Below are 24,504 nucleotides of genomic sequence, written 5' to 3' on the forward strand. Positions count from 1 at the left end.
CTACTATCTATCTAATTTACTATCTAATTATATATTAAAAAAAATTACTCTCGGGTTTTGGTATAGTAAAATAAGCAAAAAAATTACCCCCAAAAAGTTACTCCATTTCCATTTTTTAAGATGAAGCACAAAAACATATCCACATTCATAATGTAATTGTAATAATAAACATATAGCAGTTATAAAGAGATGCTGTTTCTGCTGTTCACCTGCTTCATGTAATGAACAAGTCACTACCCGATCTGCATATCTGAGTTAAAGACAGCTTCAAGCGTGCAGTCGTTGGCTGTGTTGTGAGAATAAGCATGTTAAGACTCACCAGTGACGCTAAACATTAATTAGACTTGGAAATAAAAGGCATTTTGATTGACTGAATGGACGCTTTCCTTTAGCACAGTCAGTAGCAGTACTCTAACCAGAGGGCTGAGTTACCGTAATCGCTTCACATCCCACTTAGCCGAAACAAATGAACCTTACACAACTTTCCCTCTCACCACAAGACAATTAGCTAAGATATGTTTGGCATCTAAAGTGAAGTTCTTTACTGGCTAGCATCAACTGCATGCTGGAAGTGCGTTTTGTGAGGTTGTGATTGAAAAAACACTGTCAGTCACTGTCTGTATTTATCACATTGTCATTATTAGCTGAAAGAGAGAGAAGCTGTGAGGAAGTGTGTACTAGCATGCTAGCATGGCAGTGTGCAGAGCTGCTTAGCCAAAATCATAGTTGTTTGGTTTAGTTCTAGTCAGCAATGCTGAGTTCTTCTGTGTGTTTGATAGTATGATAGGAACATGCTCAGAGCTGCCGCTGAGGTAGCAATGCAACTTGTTTACATCAGTAGTGGATTAAACACAGTTAAATTGTTTCAGTGCAGTCGCATCCATGTAGCGAGAAATGGAGGTTGCTGAAGTGTGATTTAGGGCGAGTCCAGAGGGAGAGCGTTGTGAAATCCAGCCTACATTTTGCGAAGTTGCAGCCAGGCACAAAATAGATGAGAACCATTGGATTAAGGAACTTAATCAGGTAAGAAAAAAAAAAAAAAAAATCTCCAGCAGGCAGATGGAAATGCATGGTAATCAGTATTTTGAAAAAAGTCAGCTGTGATGTAACCATCTGATATACCATGATTGACCATGAAACCATGACACTGTAACAACCCATTACAAATCTCATAATCACCATCTACTGCTCTGCATTTACATCAACACAACAGGAAATAGCGATAAAGCTGATCCATATGTCAACAAGAGACATGACGTGAATACAACCAGAAAAGACAGCAATGTTTCATACTGCTGCTTTTCTTCTATTCCAGCTTCACAGTCCATCAGCTCCAGAGAAACACTGTGGTTCTGTTTACAGGCCCTTTGTGCTCATAGTAAAGAACTGGGTAAATGGAAAATCTCTCAATTATTACTGAGGAGGGATCAATTTTCAGCAGGACAGGCTGCATTTAACACAGGACACACTCACACAAACACACACACCTCATTACAGGTATGAGCTCGATAGTTAGATGAAATAAGAGGCTGCAGCAGAAGTCTATCTTTATCCACAGTGCAGTCATTGTGTTCAGAGACCAGAATCACCGGCTATGTGTGAAACACCATACTGGACGTCTAATCCAGCTTTTGTCTCACTGCCAGAGATTGTGTCTTGGTTAATTAAAAATGGATATCCAAAGACGGGGCCAAACAAGGCTGGAGTTTAAGGAGGCACACAAGGGCAGAACCTCAGTTCTCAGCTTCACAACTGTAGAGCAGAGTCACCGCACAGAAACATTTTTGGCAGTGACGACACATGCACCTGTTTTTAGAAGTGAATTCATCATTAATGAACATGATTCAGGGTTATAAAACCTTAGACCTCAGTTATATCCACTTGCATTTAAACTTGTAGTTACAGTTGACTTTGCTAAAAGACAGATTGCAATCATATTGCCATATTGCTGATTGAATAATAATCTGAGGCATTAAATTCACAGGGGTGGACATATCAGTAGCCCAGGCACCCGGAATAAGCAATCAAATCCCAACACCTGCTGCACTACACACATCGTCAGGGGCGCAATCGGGCTTATGCAATGTTTTATACTTTGTGGATTAATTATTGATGCTAAATGATCTTTTCAGAAGCAGGAACATGCAAGGATGTGGAAACCAGGGGTTGTGTATTCAAGAATTTCTTGAATACTAAATTTTAAAAGCTCTGACTAAAAAAAATCTGGTGGAAACAGTGACAAAACCAAGCCACCTACGACAGAACTCCACAGATCATAGCCGAAACGTTGGTCAACGACTTGCTGACTTTTTGTCCGGGGTGCAAACACGATGTGCTACAGTAGAAACTTTGTTAGAAGAGGATAATAATCATAAAGTCAATCACTACTTTTTGTATTAATGCACTTAAAGCTTCAATAGTCTATTTTTTTTCTTACTAATAATATGAATAACCTGGAAAAACATGTAGAAAGTGATTTAAATAAGGATAAAACTATTACGTGGCTGAGAAAGCCCCTTTTAAAAACTGTGTTATGGTCCAGAATGCATGTTTGTGTTTGCACAGCTATCCTGTCAGCCATTTTAAAGACTCTCCCTCACATGCTAACATGCTAATACCGCAGCATAGCGCTCATAAGAGCTTAATACGAAGAAAAAAGGACAGAGACTGCACTTGTGACCATTCCATAAATCATTATGAGCCGGATTTTGCATGTTTATAGTGTTATATATTGCGCTTGACATAAGTGATGTCAAGAAAATACTTGCTAATGCTAACTCTAGTTAGCATGCTAATTCTGTTTGAACCACCACTTTTGAACTATCATGGGTGAAAAAAGGGGGTCAGGCTCAAAGAATCATTCAAATCTTATTCAGGTTCAATTACTTTTGACAAATTTTGAGAAATCTTACCTAATGCACCTTTAACTAGCTACAATATCACATCACATTAGCCATCATGTTTTAGCCTAGTTAATTAGATTTGCAGGCAACCGAACCATGGGACACTAGAGCTTTTACTTGCTTAGTCGGTTAGCTAATGCATTTATAATTTGTCCACCACTGGGTCAGCGATTATTACTTTCTAGCAGCTTCTAGGAGTTTGAAGCATTAAAATTCTGGACATTGAAACAGAAAAAATGGTTAAAATGTCCATTCCCAATTTTTTAAGTATAACATTCTTTTGTTAAATTGTTTTAATCAAATTTATCGACAGAATTCAACAACTGCCCTTAGACTTCCATTATAAGTGAGCTTCAAGTAAACAATATTTCCATCTTTTTCTCAGTACAGAAAAAGGTGTTGAAATTCTTTTTTATAAATATTAGGCTAGATTTCTCCTTTAAATCCCATTAAGTAATAAGGGAAAATCCTTTATGACAAACCATTATAGTAAATACTAAATGTAGGTGTTGCAGGTTTTATTGGATGTGCTAAAAAAAAAAACCCAGCCAGCTCAGTGTTGAGATTACTGAGTGATGTTTAATGTGCAGTTTTCTCAGAACATTCCAGAGGAAGTCACTGCGCGTCATCCAACATTACTGCTTTGGGACAGCTCAATGTGATGATCTGCAGAAGGCAGAGTGTTTCTCTCAGACAGAAGAACTGGTGGTGTGCGTGTATGTGTGTGAGAGAATGTGTGTGTTAATGCAGAAACCGAGTTGAAATTGCTGACTGCACCGTATCAGCTCTCAAGAGCCAGAACACAACAGGAAACAGGCCACTGTCTCACAATTCCTCCTGCATGGAAAGCCCTAACTTTCTCCCGTTAACTTACTGTATTTCCAAATATACCGTCACGGTCACATGACAATCCACAAAACCTTTCCAATTGCTATGAAAAGTACAATAAAAAATGGTCATTACAGGGTACTTAAAGTAACCAACCAACTATAATGTGATGATTTTAATACCGTACACACTGTTGTACAATAACAAAAGCTTAGGAACAATACAGTTTTATGGCATTTTATCATTTTAACTAAACAGACGCAAATGCAAGTTAATTTTCCTTTAACATCATACATCACAAGCATGTTTTCTGTTACAGACCTTTACATTTGTATCACTTAACTGCTGAATATAAACAAAGCGAGTCAATAAGTAAATCCTTACATCTGTCAGTAAGTCAGTAATTGTCAGTAAGTCAATCAGTAATTCAGCAATTCAAGTTACTAATTAAGTCAGTTTATGAGTAAAGTCCATGAAGTCAGACAGTACCTTAGTAATTAATCCGATAATAAATCCAGTAATTATGTCAGTATGTATTTCCATCAAACAGTAAGTCAGTCATTGAGTCTGTAAATGAATAAGTCAGTCGGTTGGTAAGTCTATTGGTATGTCAGTAATTAAAACAATAAGTAAGTCAATAATTCAGTCAGTAAATATTTAAGTCAGTCATCAAGTCAGTAAATGATTAAATGAGTCGGCAAGTCGGTAATTAGGTCAGTAAGTAATTACGTCTGTAACTAGAGCATCCAGTCAATAAGTCAAACTGTAAGTCATTAAGTGTAATTAAGTCATTAAGTGAGTCATTAACTGTAAGTAATTAAGTCAGAATGTCAGTAAGTCATGACTTGTATCAATAAGTAATTAAGCTAGTCAGTCTGTCAGTAGGTAAACCTGTCAGTAAGTCAGTCAAGTCAGTAATTATGTCAGTAGATTAGTAGTTAAGACCATATTTAAGTTAGTGGCTGAATGTCAGTAAGTCAACAACTAGTTCACTCAGTCAGTAGTTCAGTAAGTACGTCAGACAGTAAAGTTGGTAAGTTAATCAGGATATCAGTCCATAAGTTGGTAAGTCAGTCAATAAATTTCAATCAGCAAGACAGTAATTAAGTAAATCTGTCATTAAAGACTGTCAGGAAGTCAGTCATCAAGTCAGTAATTCAGTAAGTTACTAACTACATCAGTAAATTAGTAATTAAGACTGTAGTTAAGTCAGCAACTGTATATGTTAGTCAGTAAGTCAGTAGTTAAGTCAGTCAATAACTAGTTCACTCAGTACGCCTGTCAGGAAGTCAGTCATCAAGTCAGTAATTCAGTAAGTTACTAATGAAGTCAGTAACCCAGACATCGAGTAAGTCAGTTGGTAAATCAATAATTACACCAGTCAGCAAGAGGGCAGTTTAGTAAGGCAATAAATCAGTAAATAAATTATTCAGTCAGTAAGTACAGTAAGTCAGTAATTAATTATGTCAGTAGTTATTTAAATCAAGAAGTAGGTCAGTCAGCAAGTCAGTAATAACCAGATGCAAGATGCAAATAGAAAGGTGTATGTATGTATACATATATATATATATACATACATATATATATATATATATATATATATATATATATATATATATATATATATACACACATATATATATATATATATATATATATATATATATATATATAGATAGATAGATATATATATATAGAGAGAGAGAGAGAGACACACACAGACATACACATACACTCATGTATATATGTGTGTGTGTGTGTGTGTGTGTGTGTGTGTGTGTGTATGTATACTTACATATATATATATTCAGCCAATACATTACTCAATATATACATATGGATTAGATATTGTGAAAGTTGTGATATTCATCCTCAAATACAGGTAATATTTTAAATTTATGATAAATGCAACTCTCCAGCTCTCACTGTTTTCTCTTCTACATTCACTCCTATTGGGAGTTAAGCTCATGTTAACTCGGCACTCCCACCCATACTCTTTACTATTGCATCATCTATCTGACATAACTCTGCCTGAGGCACTTGCACTCAGGGGGCATATTAAACTCACCCTCCTTTAACATCCACCATAATGCTAATTCATGCAAAGTGCTTCGAAACAAAACTAATTATGTAGTGAAAGTGCCTCCTGAGAGCTCTGTGCGTTCTGTCTTCATTATTGCACTCCTAAACATGACCGAGAGGCTTCAAATCATGGCACATTGATGACACGGTGTCATCCACGGTTAGCACACAAAAACACAAAAAATACCAGCAACACATTAACATACAAGGGCAGAAGCCGAGAGACACCCACTCGCATCAGGGCCAAGTGCCTGCTTTTTATAAAACCTGCTCAGTGATGTGCATTTTTCTGACAGGAGGCTGCCTAGCGGAGCAGTGCTTGCTCTGTTTTTCATGCAAAGGCGTAGGCAGGACTGACAAGTTACTTTTAAACTCTAAAAAAAAATAAATAAATAAAAATAGATGCACAATTGTGTTTTTCTTGTGTAGTAAGGTTTTACTCAAGAAGGGCAATCTACTTGCAGAAAACGTAACTAATCAATGTTTTTCTTTTAGTGCATTTTTTAAAAATATGAATTAAACATGATGATGATGTGATATGATCCCAATCTGCCTTTATATCCTTCATACCCAGTTCCTTTTTTTCACCTTGAAACCATGGGGGATAAAAACTTTTTACTGTATGTTGTAATATTAATATATCCTATACCACAGCGCTGGTGAATTCTCGATTCTGATTGGTCAGCAGGTGTTGATTAATTTTCTTTAATTTTATTGTTTGGACAACAGTGCAGGTTTATATTAATGTGCTTGTTCTAATACTTTATTTGGTTTATTTGGTTTGGTTTATGATATTTATGGAAGGAGTCTCCAGTGCCACTGCTTTGCAATAGTCATGAGAAAGTGAGAAAGAGCAATAAACCACTTCGGAATAAGCTGTTATTGGAAAATTAACTGCCTAAGTGCTTTTCCCAAGTCCTTGCATATCGTCCAGCCCTATTACTCTCTACTAGATGAGTTTGGAAAAAAAAAAAAAAATTAAAAGTGAGCCAACACTCAATATGTAAGATTATCACAAGCCTACAGACCAGCTGCTCAGCTCCGCTCACACTTCATGCCGACTGAATTAAACGTCTTCGAGGGATAAAAGTGTGAGGATGAAAACGGTGTGATGGTTCATTTTGTTTACCTGAACAACATGTGGAAAAACCATGACCAGAAATTCAGCTGAAATGATTAAGAAATGCAGGAGCTCATGTGCTTTGTGTTGGGTTTAAACACTGTATTGGAAAATACGAGCCTGCAGTGTTTACACAGTGCTTCTTCTACGAAAATAAAGTACTGCATATTGCACCCTTGGCCTCTGCTACTGCATTATATAATGAGGAAAATGCCATTTATTGGCAGTCTACACACAGATTCGAAAAATTCCTCTCAGTGCATATACATAATTCAGGAACTCAGCCGAGTAGAACAACTAATTAACCACAAGAAAGCTTTTTGTGGACAAAAAAACACATTCTGGCATTAAAGGCAATTAATTAGACACTTGACACTGAAGATGCAGATCTGAAAATCATTTAAAGCAAAATTAAGATAAAGTTGGTGTGAATATGGCATTTAATATGTCACCTATTACAAGCAATATTTTACACACACACACACACAAATAAAAATAGGAAAGGCATGGAGAACATGTACTCTATAAAAAGTGGTGATCTTTTTTTTTCCTAAACGGATATCATGAGCAGATGGGGTGTTTTTTTTTTTCTTTTTAAGCTGCCAAGCTGCATCATCACAGCCCTAGGAATTGGTGTTTTAGGCAAAATATACTCAAAATATACTTCTATACTTAATTTTTTAGTGCTTTGCTATCAAATAGTTATGCATATTTGCCACTGAGTTGCATGGCAGCTCATTTTTCAATTTCCAGTCCTTCACACAAAACTTCCAACTATTTTTCGGCGTCTCATTCATGCTCGAACAGTTCAGCGACTCGCTATAGCAGGTGACAAATTAAACAGCTATAAGAGGTGACAAATTAAAGGAAAACCCAACAGCTCTGTTATGCTATCAGGGGCATTTATTTATTTTGCTGCCATGGTTTGGCCCCGCTCATCCCGTTACAGAGAAGAGTCACTGCAAATGAATCCAAAGTTCTTCTGACTGCTCACCTTTATATAAATAATATAATGAAACACTTCCACCCTGGTCTCTTCCTGGATGACTCCTGAATAGATTAATGCTCATGAAAAAATCATGTAAATCATATGCTAAGATCTCAACTCCACTGAACACCAACGTGAGCTTTTAGAGTGACATTGTTAGACAGCGCTCTCAACCATCACCATCATCAAAACACCACTCCAGTGTTTCATCCAGTACAGTTCCAGCGATGTGTAGAATCGATGCCAAAGTGCACCGAAGCTGTTCTGGAGGTTTATGGCGGCCCAACACTTACTACACACTTTGATTTGTCAACATTTGTTTAGTAAAGTTTTGACCATCTGTATAAAAAAGCACTTAGCGACTAAATAAACCTACAAGTGGATTATATCCGCAGTATTGGATGATATAATTTGTTTTTTGGACTGACCTTTATTCAGTTTTGCTACACTAGTGCTTAAAAAGAGCATGTGAATTGATACTAAAATGCCACCACTAAATAAATTCAGTTGTGTTAATTGTAAGGGTTTTCATTCTGTGAAGTGGAGCTGATTTACTGTGAACACATTGTATTTAATATAAAACATTAAAAAAAAATATTACATCCTCTTCACCTCACAAACCAAAGTGTCCATGTTTGCTTTTATATATTGCAAGATATAGGGTTTCCTGGCGTACTTTCTGTATTTAAATAATCAGTGACTTTAGTATCTGGCATACACATTTGATATATCCCAGATTCACTGTGAGTACACCACTCCTAAATTTTTTTATGTTGACATATTTTATACAAATTGAGATATTTTCCTATGCAGTGTTAATAAATGAGGGTTCTGGTGTTTGGTTCCCAAAAGTGGAAAAAAGGAAAACAAGAAAAAAAAAACCAAGATGGATTGTCAGGATATAAAAATTCCTGGAGAGGACACATGCAGTCCTCCACCCCTCTGCGTGATCTCCAACATGCACACATGTACTGCTGGAGCACGGCAACTCTGAACTGTGCTGTTACATAAAGCCTCTGACTGACGCCTATCTAGTGCACTTTTCACTCTCCCTGAGTAGCTGTTATGTCCTGCGTCCCAAATCCCTTTCCAAAGATGGCTCAAGGTTCAGATTTATGGTTACATATTTCATTCACGTACATATTAACAATATTCCAATTTATAACATGTCCATTTTACATTTCTTAAAATAGTGACTAACACGGGTTTGCATTAGTGTAATTTCATAGAAGACAAGGCTTAATCTTTAATCTATGCCTGGAAAACTGACATTTGGGGTCATATCATGCTTTCACACTGCACTTTTCTCAGGCGTCGTCAGTCCTTTTATAACTCTGTTTATATCCACTGTTACACTTACAAGCAGACAACTGAATATTAAAACCTATTTTTACCAGTATATTGTTTTTCTCCATTTTCTTCTCAAATATTTTCCTTATTGTAAATGTTTATTATGTGGCTCTACTATTTTTTAGTAATTTGTTAGCGAATCCTTAGAAGAATTCAATATTGTGATATACATATATCACATAACGTGATATGTCTTCTACGTTCTACACTATGACAATTTTGCCATACCAACCATCGTAAGTAGCAATGCATCGCAAAATCAAGGCGGGTCTCACCTTTGTGGTGTCATCGTGTGAGCGCTGGTAACGTTTCCAGCGGCAGCCGTAGATCCCTGTTAGACAGGACAAGCACAGTTGTCTCTCATAGACCTGTAGGGGTTGGTGCTTCACCATGCTCCTTCAGGCTAGACTCCACTCCACCCTTCTACCATCCCACTGACAGCACAGCACCCTACAGAGAGAGAGAGAGAGAGAGAGAGAGAGAGAGAGAGAGAGAGAGTATGAATGTATGTGTGAGAAAACAAGAAAGAGATAGAGACAGAAAGACAGGTAATGTGAGGAGGGAGAGAGTCAGACAGACAGAGAGAGGGAGTGGGTGGAGAAAGAGAGACATAGAGAGACAGGCAGAGAGAGACAAAAGCATCAGTGAACTGCTCCGTGGCACTAAATCTGGTCTGACACTTAAACTATTACACGTCTTGTTAAAGGTGCGGTCAGTGATTTTTTTTTTTATGTCAGAGCGCTGTTAGTAAAACACGAAGTCCTCTATATAAAGTCTCCCTCTGCAGCAGCACGTTAGTTTGTAATATATATGTTCTGTTATATAAGCAGAATTTATGTTATCTTAGACACTGCCTGTATTGTTTCAGACCATTAATAAAAATAGAAGTTGAGCCACAGAAAAACAACAAACACAAGAGTTGACTGGACTACCTCTAGGTGGTGCTGGTGTACCAGCATCAGTACAATTATCACATTTGTGTTTTGTTTAATCACCTCGAATGGTGCGTTTTCACTGCAATAAGTAACAATTTTTCAAAATGAGAAGAATAAACGCCAGAGCGATGCACCAGATTGTAAACCAATCAGAACAAAGGTTTGTCAATCTACATACATGTCAATCATTTGGCCTGTTGATTCATCAAGCTCCACCTCTTGAATTAGCATTCAGGTGTTTTCCGGGGAAGTGGATTTAGAAGAAACACAAAAGAAATGGGCTGTTGACAAAACTGCCAATCACACCTTTAAAATAATGCCATTTTACCACATTTGGAGTGTCACACATGTAGAAACAGATGTCTGTGTGCTCCAAAAAAAAAAAAACCTATTCAGTCTAATTCATCTTCATATTCAACTAACAGCTTTTTCAAACACTTTCATACATTCAAATTCTAATTGCAAATCTTATTCAGATAAAGCTATGAATAAAATACATCCAAAGCCAAGAGTAAAGGTTTAAGAGATCTACACTTGCAGCAATAGATTTTGTTCATTACACTATGCTGTAGCTTCACATCAGCGAGTCTAATGCTTTTGTTTTAGCCAGTGAAAGACCCAAATGCTTAATAATTATAGCAATAGTATAATGCAAACAAGTGCCTTTATTTAAATCCTCAAAAGCATTATGTACTCTGATGTCAAAAGGACGCTGGGTCATTTCTAAACTAATGCACATGTAAATTCGGAAGCTGAATTTAAATTCTGGTTGTACAAATAAGCATTATAGCTATTATTGCTAAATGGATTCTCCAAAGAGCAGCAAGAGCACATAAAAGCTACTCGCTCTTATCTGTTATTGCTACTGCTGCGTAGCTGCTTAATGTAGCGGTTCACAAGTGGACCCAAAATGGCTATCAAGCCCATCAGAGGCATTCGAGAGGCAGAGAGCGAAGACCACCAGCAGTCTGGCATTTGCATTGCACCAGAGGAAACAGCTTTATCTCCAGTAATTAGAGTTTGTACTGTTTAGCTCGGACTCTACTGCACGCCATGATGGAGACAACACAAGACCAGTCTCAACCTCTCCCAAAGCAGCTGATTCCTGAGGGGATCTTAAGTCATATGAATGTTCATTGTGCTTATATTAGCTAGCTGACTACACTTATATCCTTGTGTTAGCTAGCTAACCTGACAGGATTTCTGAAAGGATTTTATGTTCATTATTGTCCCTGCTTATTTTAGCTAGCTGGATAACTTGAGCTAACCTGACAGGATTTCTGGGTGAATTTTAGGTAATATTTAGATTAAAAAAAAAAAAATCATTATGTTAGGTGCTTAAGCTTACCACTTACCCAACATAAGCTAAACTGACAGGATTTCTGAGAAGATTTTATGTTCATTATTGTCCCTGCTTATTTTAGCTAGCTGGCTAACTTGAGCTAACCTGAGAGGATTTCTGAGAATAATGGTAGGTCATATTTATTTCATAAAATGTACATAATATTTACTGCTAAAGCTAACCATGAGCTAACCAGACAAGATTACTCAGAGGAGTTTTAAGTTATATAATTATTATTGTTCCTGCTTACTGTAGCTAGCTAGCTAGCTAGCAAAGATGAGCTAACTTGGCATGATTTCAAAAAGTATTTGTAAGTCATATAAATGTTCAATATTGTCCCTGCTTATTCTAGCTAGCTAGCCACCACGAACTAATCTGACATTATTTCTGAAAGGAGTTTTAAGCCATATTCATGAATCTACACTGCTTAAGCTAAGTTAATATGAGCAATATGAGCAAACTTTACCGAATTTCTGTGAGACTTTAAGTCATATTAATTAATGGTCATAACTTTAACTGCTAACGTTAGCTAGACGGTGCACCTTAGATACAGTTTATCTTATCTTATTTTGGCCATATCCAGACAATGTTATGTCAATGTGTTTGTCAACACAAACACTTTTCATTAATAGAAAAGAAAGACTGACCAGCCCAACTGCCAACAAAGGTGTCTCTGGTGTAGGTTATAGATCTTTGTACTAGTGTGTCATGTGTCATGGCAGTGAATTAAATACCACATAGCCTACAGATCTTTAAGCAGGGTTATACCGGGCCAGGAATCTATCAATCCCTCTCCTTCCTCTTGAAGGTCAGACAGGACAGCAGCCGCTAATTCAATTTGAGGAAAATAAAGTGTGTCTCAAATGCCAACTAGAGACTGGTATATGAAAATCTCAGAAGTCTCAAATGTAGAAAAAAAATTGGAGTGACACTCAGGTGTCCTTAAATAATAATAATAATAATATTCTTCAACTCTGGCTTCAACATTTCTAAATGAATAGTTTCTCATACTGTGGAACTGATCCAGACTGGACTCCTGATGAATAATTAAGTATTTCCTGTTACTATTCTTGGTCAGGGGGTCTTCCATGGAGATGATATTTGACTTTCATTACAATATGACTTTGTCCCATATGGTAAGGATCTACTGGGCAAACAAAAATCAGAAATATGTACACAAGATGAAGATTTAAGTTAATATAAAGGGATCTGAGATATGTGTGTTTTAGTACAGAATCTCGAACACCTTTTATATGATATTATATGGTAGAATTAGCGATCATACTGGCTCAATTACCTTCCAGTATATACCTATCATTTTTGGTAAGACAATCAGTCATCATATGTTAATAAACCCATAAACTATAACACACATGCTTCAAGATCTAAATCAGATAATGATTACACTATCTCTATATTGGGTACAATATCTATCTTTGTATTCCTACACAGTCTGCCCAGTTACTCATACAGTTATACGGATTAGCTCCTGCTGATAGGATCTTGTGATGAGATGCAATTATCTTCTCTGTACACATAACCTTCACAAAGTGAAAACAAGAGATGCTATTTTACTACAGCGTTACACAAAATTAGATATTACACTGCTGGGGAAAGTGTATTCTTCTGAAAATGTACACAGTAGTGATTGAAACTCAGTTCAGTTCAATTTTATTTAACTATGACATTATGTCAAAGCAGCTCAGATAGAAATCTGGCTGTAGGGTAGATTTAGATCCCTAATGAGCAAGCCAGAGGGATAGCTCTAAGATGAATGAGGAAGAAACTTTGATGAACCAGACTCAAAAGGGAACTCATCCTCTTCTCGGTGACACCGGATAGTGGAATTATAAATCATTACTCTTCTACTGAGTAGCATGAGTAGTATGAGTAGTATAAGCAGTAGTCATGAGTAGTATGAGCAGATTGTCACCTTGTGGTTAATCATATCCACAGGAAAAAAAAAAAAAAAGATACTACCCAGACTCACGTAGTATCTGTTACATTAACGCTATCTTTAATGTTGGCCAAAAACCTGCTGACTTTTTGTTGAGGATGCAAACACGATGTGCTACATTAGAAACTTTGTTAGAAGAAGATCATGTTTAATAAAATACATTTTTTCTTAGTCTGAATTAATGCACTTAACTAGCAAACTAGCTCGCAATACGTTATTACATTATATTAGCTACAAATTTTTGTCAAGTTCTGAGCAAACAAAACATGGGACTGGGTAACATACTGGATATTTTACTTGCCTGGTGAGCTAACTAATAAATTTATAATTTATCCACCACTAAGAAGTGATAGGGTAACTACCAATTGAAGCAAGGGATGATGATAGACTTGCCTGCCACTGTGTAACTCTATGGTCCTTTGGTTCCAGAGATGGTTTCAGATTTGGTTCTTGCTTCTGAACCAGCCAGCTACAATATTTCCTCTCACTGTATGTGCATATAGATGGCATGACTAACAGTTTACTTACAGTCTGGATGTTCTACAAGTTTTCCGACTGTACCTGTTAAGGAGTCTAAAAAGCCTTGACCAGCCTAATGAAGCTAAGGTCAAATTACAACTGATAAAAAATCTCTTTATCTAAATGATCCCTAGATTGAACTCTGTATGTGGTAACCACCTTGTTTACCCTTTGCTCTTCTCATACTCCGGTGAGGATTGACGCACATGAGCAGGGTGTCTGAATGAACAGTTGCCTTTTCTGCTGCCTCATTTCCTACCAGCCGAAAAAAAAGGACAGAATAACAGTGTGCTTTGGGGGAAATGTTTCAGCACATTGGACTGCAGCTCAGGGAAGTGAAAACACAGCATTTTCTATGTAGCTAGACGTGAAAGACACCAAGCAAGAAGCTCCTGGTGAAAACCAGGACCACAATCTTCTACTCAAATCCCTAACCTTAACTGTAAGACTTTTCTCAGGTCATGGACAACATGCCCCAAACTAAAACTCTGACCGCAAAGGTTATGCAAGGAATAAAATACGTGGTGTTGTGCTGCTATAGGAAAATAATCAATGATTATTGGTGTGATTAAGCTGAGTTACTCTTACCAGCCTGAAGTGGATTATTTTCCCATAAAAGTACAACCTGAAGTATATTATTCCTCTTATACCACAGCAATTTGCCAAACATAATAATTTAAAAATAATAATAATAATAATAAACAGCATGTATTTAACCATTTTCATGTCATGTTATGTTGTGAAACCAGAAAGCATAAAGTCCTGAAGACGTTACAGTTAAAAGGTGTTGACACTGGAGACTCCTTCCATAAATGTGAAATAAACGTCTCTTTTTACAGAAAACTACACTATATAAATCATTAAATATTTTTTCTTTGTTAAATAACAGCATGTTTTTTTTAATCTGTATATTATTAATATTAGATTATGTGGAGAGTCCCCCATACAAGTCCCTGTGCAAGCCGTCACTATACGTATAAACACTAATGTATTAGAATGAGTGCATTAATATAAACCTGCTGTTCTACAAAAAGCTGCTGTTCTACAAAAATTAATCCACACCTTCAGACCAAGAATTCAACAGCTTTGTGGTAAAATAAATTATATATAACTACACACACCATACATAATATTTAAACTTCTTAATATAAATCTTCAAACAAGCACGCATAAGCCTCTTTTTATTATTTTTTTCAGCAGTTGCCCTTGAATGTGCAGTTAAACATTCTTGAAATTCCTTCTCACATCTCTGCTTTGCTTTCACATGTTCCCATAGACTCACATGAACCTGCCAGAATGGCATGAGGACACAATAAAAAACAAACCACATGACATAATCTATCTTTGGACCACTGTCATTTTGGGAAGTGTGTTTATGAACAGAGGAGCTGAACTTACAGCAAGCCGTGTCACAGCCATACACGTCAGCTCTCTCAGACAAGGGACTATTGCATAAAATGAGGCCCATCATGGAGGTCATCAATAGCGTGACACAGAGAGGAGGCTGCGAATACTTTTTGATTTGGCAATGAGATGTCAAACTTGGAACAGTTGGTAGGGTTTTAGGTTATTACTGTCAGGGGAAAGAAACACACGCTCTTGCCTGGCTTTAAATTTTGGGGGAAAAAAACAAAGCCAAGTGAAGTGTGTGGAATGCAAGATACAAAGTAAGACATGTGACTGGTCAAATCAAGTATCATGAATAATCAAGTCAAGGTTAATGACTATTGTATTCTAGATAATGACTGTGACATACTACAAAAGCACCAGGTTACACGCAGATGAATTTCATTAACAGGTTGTTTGTTCTCAACTCCCTTTTTATTGAAAGACCTCCAGCGCTGACTCAGCCGCCTCCCACTCGCATTCCCCATGACATCCAGTAATATTCAAGTGACCATCTGTTTGCTCAACACTGTTTTGTGCAACACCCAAACTAAAATACTCCCTGTCAGAGAGGGTGTGGGTGCCAGTTCACGTTATAGAGTGTCTGAGAGCGCAGTCTACAATTTCAAAAACCACCCCTCTCAAGAACATCAGTCATTTTGAACATGTATTTTAGGCTTGCCCTGTTTTTACACCTGAATAAACCAAACATGGGGTTTGAGGATGGCTGCGCTGGTAAGAGCTGGTGTTTTGCAGATGATGTTGAGTAAATATTTGGTGTGGCTGATGTTTTCCGTGACAACTGTTGTGTATATGTTCTTTGGGTACTTTTGTATTTATAGGGTCAATGCCATGCAAAGGGGCATATTTCCCTTAAATAGAGTATTATACTCCTTCCCACCAAACCCCATGCTTATCCCTTCATTTTGGATCTTTTTAAGGATGTTTTTGATAAAACATTCTGAGTACAATATATATATTTTTTAATTACAGTTAAAAACAAGTTATATTTAAACTTAATATTCTTTTAGGCAATGTTAGGATTTTAAATTTGGCAGAACAGGGCTGTGTGTGCAGAAATCAAGGGGTTAATCTGAGCCCAAAGTAGCAAACCTTCAGCATCTCCAGCACCAGTTTGATAGAAATCTTGATGCTATACAGCCAATGTGTATAAAAAAAATAAAATCATATTTGGACATATGGGAAGAAAGCTCTTTTCTTACACAGTTGTAGTTCACTGAGTCTTTGTCCCACTCCAAGACTCCAGTTAGATGCTATTAAATCTGATTTGTTCTGATGATGACGATAATGGTAGAATGTTTTTCATTCATTCACTGATTTTGCTTCAGATTTTCCTGGTGGAGCTCACAGAGGCACCAGGCTAAGAAGGTCAACCCAGATGTCTTTTTCCCCAGTACCGATTACAGACTTTCCCAAGGAAACTGTTGATATAATCTCTCTAGAGAGGCATAGGTCTGCCCCAGGGTGAAGTGGTGGAATTAGCCCAGTCCAATGGGACATGCCTCATACAGCTCTGGTGGGAGCCAACCATGGGGCATCTTTATAAAGTGCCCTAATCACCTTAACTGGCTCCTCTTGATTCAGAGGAGCAGCATCTCTATTCTGACATTGTCTCCTATTGCCAAGCTCATGAAGAGCAAGTGCAACCCTGTAACCCTGCACAAGAACGTCATTTCCACCACTTCACTTGCAACCTTATTATTTCAGGTCACTCCCCGCAGCTTGTGACCATAAGTGAGGATAGATGTGGACTGACTGGCAAACAGAGTGCTTTGTCTGCAACTGAGCTCCTACTTCACCACCACAGACCAGTACAGCGACTGTATCACTTCTGCCACTGACCTGATGCGTTATGGAAGAATGTTCTGTATATAAATGTGTTATATTTCCTTTTCAGACACTTCCAAAATTCTCGAGAAGACGTCAGTCGCTCCATGTCCATGACATTTCTAAGTAACAATAGTTCAATAGTACAACTAACAGAGAAGTGGAAGTGCTACATCATGCACTTCATTAGATTAAGTAATCTCAGGACACATGTTAGTTTTGTGGGCAGAATCACTAAAAACACTTCTGTGATGTGAAGCGGTAATCGATGTAATCTCCAAATGTGTTTGAAGACATGAATAAACGTTGAGTCTGGAAGTGTGTAAAGACATGGCTGGCAGAGAGTTTATTATCTGCATCTCTGAAATCTGGCACCAAATCAAAGAGCATGAACCTGCTCTGTGGAGGCGAGTTCCTCGTAATTGTCCTTCAAGTGAAAATTCCAGAGAGATTTCAGAGTCTTTGTTGAACAAACAGTTCCACAGGGTGCACACGTTATGTGGGAGGTTAGGGAAAATTTTCCACTTTACAGCCATTCACAATAACAGACGTTTAAAATGAACAAATGTGCTATAGGCTAATGTTAAGTTTATAATGTAAAGAATTCAGCTCCAAAATTATTGGCACCATATGAATATGAACATGCAATTATATTTTTAGCCCATCTGAGGACTCTACAGTCTTATTTTATTGTAATATTATTTTCAAGCATTTTTTTCCTCTTTCTTTTTCTAATATTTGCTAAAACCTCCCCTGGAGACTCAAGAATCAAGGCTGGATACTCGCTACACATATGATCAGTCCACAAAAACAGTAGTGTAGCCTGCAGTGGTTTGCTTTTTAACCAATTGTTGACTGATTGTATTTGCAATAAACTGTATTTTTCATCAAGTTATGAGTTGCTGGTGACTTACTGCAAAGTTCTTAAAGAACTTTACTCTCTCTTACATGTAGAATTATTACTTCCAGGCGATTGTGGAATTTCTTGCTTGTACAGCTTTTCAGCAATTTTTGCTTTTGTTACTGATGAGGTGTTGTTTTGAAGAGAGTTCTACAAAAGGCCACATAAGATTAGTGCTACATATGTTATTGACTTCAGCCTTAAGAATGATTAGACTTAAGGATAATCACATTGTTATAACTGACTCTGAGACATCAGGTGTGGTGATACAAGTGCAGATGGATGTCATTTGCATAGCTTTCATTACAACCTTAATCTCAAGTTCAGAGCTCACTCTTCTACCTCAATAGAGCATTAAAGGAGAACACAGATGCTTTCATTATGCCTCACAGCATGGCTAATGGGGACAAAGAAAGCTTTTGTTTAGTGATAAATAAGTAGATATCAAAGAGCTAGACAAGAGAGTGCATAAGTGTAATGAATTAATGGCAACGGAAAAAAAATTTAAAGTACCTTTATGTGTTCTCCCTCCCTTTGATGAAAAACTCCTGTAAAAATTACAAGAAAAAAGTCAGAATGAACTGAGTCATGATGTCAAGCCCTCAGTTCTCCATCTTTCATCTCCTGTCTCTCATCTGTCATCTTCTTGTAAAAGACAAGCAGAGGTCGGCATGAGCAGGGGAAAAAGTGCCGGAGTCAGCAAAATGTTAGAACATAGAGCATCAGGAGCCAGACCATGGGGAGATTGATCAGTCTTAGCTGGGTGAATAGATTTGAGCTAAATATAGGCTTTTTCTTCAAGAATGTCAGGAAGGTCAACCAGCTCTGATGCCAAATCATGAATTTCCCACATCCAGCATTTTATAGTAAATTCAGGTCAGCACAATATATACAGTTTTTGAATGATGGTGTTCACAATATTGAGTGCATCTTATAATGATAATAAAATGATCATCATCTGATTTTAGCAGTTTATTCAAATGGTTACGCAGACAGCATACTACAGTGCGTTGTATATATATATATATATATATATATGACCCACTGCAAATCATTTTGTTCAAAATATAGCAAGCCGATCATTAACTAAAAAGGTGTAGCCAATTAGAATCATCTGCACCAGTCATGAGCAATCTTTAAATCAAATCAGAATCAGTTTGATGAATAGGAACCAAGAGTTCTGTGATGTGAACCAAGGCTTCACGAGTGGAAAGAAAAGTTTGATAAACAGAACCAGTAGTTTAGTAGCCAGAAGTCAGGGTTAACATATCATAATCAAGTGCTCCCCAATCAGTACCAAGGCCAAAGTTTTCCAGTCAGAACCAAGGGTTCACCAGTGGTAATCCAAGGGATCACCAATCACAATCCAGGATCACTAATCAGATTCCATGATTTTTGTACCAGAACCCAAAGTTTTCTAATTCAAGCCAAGGGTTCACTAATTGGAACAATGGAATCACCAATCACAATCCAGGGTTCACCAATCAGTCCCAAAGGTTGCCTAATGGGAATCCAAGGCTTTCCCATCAGTCACAATCCAATGTTTTCTAACTAGAACCCGAAGCTGACTGATTTGTTTTAATATATTCTAATATGCAGAAATAGTCACAAGATGTGGTCTGTCTAATAAAATTCATAATATTTAATTCTGAATGTACAATGTCAAAGTGAATCTCTCAGTGCACAATATTTCTCATTTTGTGTATCTGTATTACTTGAAGCTCACAAATATAGCCAGCTTTTCCATGCTGAACTGGATTCAGTTCAAATAAGCTATAATCAGCAGCTGGTTTCCAACCCAGAAAGGATTGTCCTCTTACAAAGACACTGTGTGGCTTTAACACAGAGCAATACTGAATGATCTTCAGTATAATTACAAGGGGCTGACACACTGCTGGAGATGTGTCCACCCTCTGTACAGTGGTGATGGTAATGTGTGATTTAAGATGCCAGGGAGACACAGTGGCAATGAGTGTGGCTGTGTCTGAGCACCGGGTGGAAAGATTAGCTCTTCTTTGGTGATAATTAAAAGCAGCAGGGAGTGACAGAAGAAGCAAGAGTCACGCACCAAAACTCTACTGAAAAAGTGTAGCCATAAATGGCCAAAAATAACACCTTCTGCTTTTGAAAACAAATGCTAAACCTTTTGATCAAAAACATTAACATTTTTCACACAAACACTATTCCACTACAGGTTTGATACACCACCTGAAAGCATGGCATCCTGCTAAATATGAAGACAACATATCATTGCTTTGTATTTTATGTTATTTGTTTTAACTGTCAGGTTTTGTGGAGTAATGTCTTATTGAAAACACTGACATCAATAATAAACTGTTTCATCGTCACCTTGCTGTTTTCCAATTATTAATAAGTAAGGAATAAAGCACGACAGGGCATGCTGGGTGACAGGGTGGAATAATGATTTACCACCAAAAGTTGAATATTTTCCATTAACAGCACTCCTGAAGTATCTTATTCCTCCAACTCTATAAAATTATTTATTAAACAATGGCATGTCATACGTTTTATACATTTATAGTTACATTTCATGATGTGGAATGTCCATGAAACAAGTTATTTCCTGTTATCACTTACGTTATAGCTGCTATAAACCATCATTCCCGCATCTCTATTTTCTTTCTTTTGAAGTTATTAAGACAAAGAAAATTGCAGCTTGTTACTGAGAAACCACAAAACATAAATCTTGGTCGTCTTCAAGACTTTCCTATGTTGGAAAACATAAAGTTACAGCTTTACCTCTGACTTTTACAAAGTACTGACACAGGAGACTCCTTCCAAAAAATGTTAAATAAAAGTCTCCTTATGAAAAACCTCATCATATCAGCAATCACACATTGTTAGCACATTCATATAAACCTTAAATAAATGCAGCTGCATTGCTGTCAGAGCTGCTTTTATAGAAAATTAATCAACACCTTCTGATCAATCAGAATTGCACAGTGGAGTGGTATAAACAGTTTTCACATACATAACAAGCTAAACACATTATTACAATTTATGCAAAGTATAAACAAGAACTTGGGTTTTGGTTTCTGATCCATTGTTCGCTGAATTTTGGTTTCAACCAAGAATTTGAATTTCACTTCCGCACTAATTGTGCTAGAATATGCTTACCTATCTATACCTGGCCGCTTCTCCTCAGATAACAGATGACTACACTAACCCTTACATCACCCGTCTCTCCTGAGAGCAGACATCTGCAGCCAACTCACTACATGAACCCAAAATGAACTCACTGCCTTGTCTGGGTGTTAGTGTGAAAAAGCCTCAGAACAATGGGCAGCAGGAGAAATCTGGCTGCCTGGGAAAGAGATTGTAACTCAGGCACAGCCCTTAATCATATGATAGGTGCCGATACGGTTGCCTGGAAAGCCTGAAGCTGAGGAAGTTATGTGTGGCATGCAGACACTGGAGAAACATTCTGCAGGCGAATAACATTTAAATCTTTAACTCTTTCTGGTACTTTCAGAGCTTCCTGAGCAAACAGCGAAGCAGGGCCATCTGTCAGAAGGAGCAAGACGACAGGTAGCCATCTGGACCAGCTTCTACTCAGCAGGCTACATGGAACACGGTGGGCCAAAATACATCTCGTCAAGATTTCAAGGACGGAAAAAGTACAAATGTACTGCTTTCTTACTTCATTAAATGAAAAAAAAAATATTCAGGAGCCTTAATTCATTCAGTCACATCAATCTTTTTCAAAGTTAGTGCACAAAAAAGTTCTGAGGTGATTAGATTTTTCAGGGTTACGGCTGTGACATTCAATTCCTATTGACCGTAAAGTCTCTCACAGCCTTCCCAAGCTCAGCATCATCATATGACCTTCCAGGAAAAACACAGCGATGTGGAGCAGTTATTCAACATCAGATAAACAGACTATTTTTGTGACTAGACACATTTTAATGGCACTCGCATAATAATAATAATAATAATAATAATAACAATAATAATTATAATAATAATAATAATGCACACAAAAAATGTTTTTAAAATATCCCAAACCTTTTTAAAGGATTAGGGATATACATCACTGAGACAACTGTAACACTGCGTTAAATGTTGTGTCATGTCTGTATTACAGATGTGAGGAAACAGTCCCTCACAGCCCATAGAGATGACACAGCTGTGAGGTTAATTGCTGTAGGGAAAAACAGCAAATGAAATTGCCAAATGATATTTGTTATAGCTCTTCTCCATTACAAGCCACATTTAAGACAATTAATCAAATTTGACAATGAATTCACATGAATATTTGACTGTTATAACATTTTGCAGATCTAATAGAAATATTGGCTAAAAAAAAGTTAAATATAGACATTGAAAAACAGGCAAGGTCATTGTAATTTTTTTTCCTGCGCTCACAGCTTTAAACTCCAATGCTACAGTAAGATGTTGTACCACTGGGGAATTTTGGCCAATTAGTGAAGAAAATCCATCCTGATCCAATCAATTGTAAAACCTCCTGAAAAAAGTCCCCTACTTTGTCGTCTATTGACGATATGAGGGCGAACTTTGAGACAAATGGACTAGCATGTAATTAGTGGTGTGTGTGTCTTCTTAATCAGTGGGCAAATATGGTCTCTCACAAGACTGACAGTAATAACACACAATTTCTCTGTATCCCTACATCCCAGTTACAGCAACAAATATGAGTCCACGCAGATTAATGAAGACTCGCAGTTTCCTTAACAATAAACACTGATTATTTTTGAAGGCAGACAAGACAGGGTCTGAGTGTGATTATTTTGCTCAATATTAAATGCGCAATTATCTATCACACTACTTTACCTCACTTGGAAATAAACCTCCTTTGTCCTGAAGACTTTCCTGTGGTGGAAAACGTATTGTTACAAAGCACTGACACTGGAGGCTCCTTCCAAAAATGTGAAATAAACAGCTCCTTACAGAAAACCTACCATATCAACACATGATTTAGCCTGTTTTTGTTTTGCGTCAGGCATACTAGGCCCTGCGTAGGTTGTTACTATAGTAACGATAATGTGTTAGAATGAACTCATTCTAACCTGTGATTTGAAGCTGTGCTACTGGAAGAGCTTCTGTTATAGAAAATTACTTAACAAAATCTGACCAACCAGAATCCAGAATTCAACAACAGTGAGGTATAATAAGAGTTAAAAGGCATACGTTGTTATGTACAGAGAAAACAGGACTTGGCAATGTCAGGATTTTCTTGTCTTAGTCACTAAACGTCAATATCCATCCCAAAAAAAGAAAGGCTGGGTTTTGTGAAGAGACTAATGATACCTCCGTCTGAGCAAAATGTCACACGGAAATCTATCAGGTCAAAGGCTATACATGCCTTTCACAATAATACACACTCAAGACATTCCAGGCACTGATTAACCCTTTATAAGAAGACAGAGCTCTAAAGAGACTGTCCTTAGAGCCAGTTCGGAGATCCACTATGTCACCATGTGTAATCTACATTTGATCAATTAGAATTTAGAGCATCATTATAAGAAACCTAATGGCTAAATCCTGAATGACTCCTTACTGGACAATGAGTGCACTACACCTGCTCAACAATACCTTGTAGCTACACTTATTGACCATTTTATTAGGTCCATCTACAATACACCATTTAGCCATAACATTAAAAAGCACTGGCAAGTAAAGTCAATAACATTGATTATCTTGTTACAAAAGCACCTGTCAAGGGGTGGGATATTAGGCACCAAGTGAACAGTCAGTTCTTGAAGTTGATGTGTTGGAAGCAGGGCAAATGGGCAAGCGTAAGGATCTGAGCGACTTTGACAAGGGCCAAATTGTGATGGCTAGACGACTGGGTCAGAGCATCTCCAAAACGGCAGGTCTTGTGGGGTGTTCCCGGTATGCAGTGGTTAGTACCTACCAAAAGTGGTCCAAGTGTGGATGTTACTTTTACATATATCACCTACCTAAACATTGCTGCAGACCAAGTAGACCCCTTCATGGCAACGGTATTCCCTAATGGCAGTGGCCTCTTTCAGCAGGATAACGTGCTCTGCCACACTGCAAAAATTGTTCAGGAATGGTTTGAGGAAGATGACAAAGACTTCAAGGTGTTGACTTAGCTTCCAAATTCCCCAGATCTCAATCCGATCGAGCATCTGTGGGATGTGCTGGACAAAACAAGCCCTATCCGTGGAGGCCCCACCTTGCAACTTACAGGACTTAAAGGATCTGCTGCTAACTTCTTGGCGCCAGATACCACAGCACACCTTCAGAGGTCTTGTGGAGTCCATGACTCGACAGGTCAGAGCTGTTTTGGCAGCACAAGGTTGACCTACCCAATATTTGGCAGGTGGTTTTAATGTTATT

General features: G+C 37.5%; 1 protein-coding gene across 5 annotated transcripts in view; it reads right to left on the reverse strand.

The window, feature by feature from the left end:
• Positions 1–24,504, reverse strand: part of gdpd5b (glycerophosphodiester phosphodiesterase domain containing 5b) — a 60,787-nt gene that overhangs the window by 33,258 nt on the left and 3,025 nt on the right. For 4 of the 5 annotated variants that reach the window (XR_004579495.2, XR_004579494.2, XM_034310576.2 and 1 more), the window contains exon 2: positions 9,547–9,721. Coding sequence is in view for 3 of the 5 variants with exons in the window: in XM_034310576.2 (XP_034166467.2) it covers positions 9,547–9,663 (117 nt within the window). In the remaining 2 variants the exon portion in view is untranslated. Of the gene's footprint in view, positions 1–9,546; positions 9,722–18,672; positions 18,708–24,504 lie in introns of all 5 variants that reach the window. The other variant, XM_034310577.2, reaches the window with a different exon arrangement.

Source organism: Pangasianodon hypophthalmus, chromosome 14, assembly GCF_027358585.1.
Source record: "Pangasianodon hypophthalmus isolate fPanHyp1 chromosome 14, fPanHyp1.pri, whole genome shotgun sequence".
Taxonomy (NCBI): Eukaryota; Metazoa; Chordata; class Actinopteri; order Siluriformes; family Pangasiidae; genus Pangasianodon; species Pangasianodon hypophthalmus.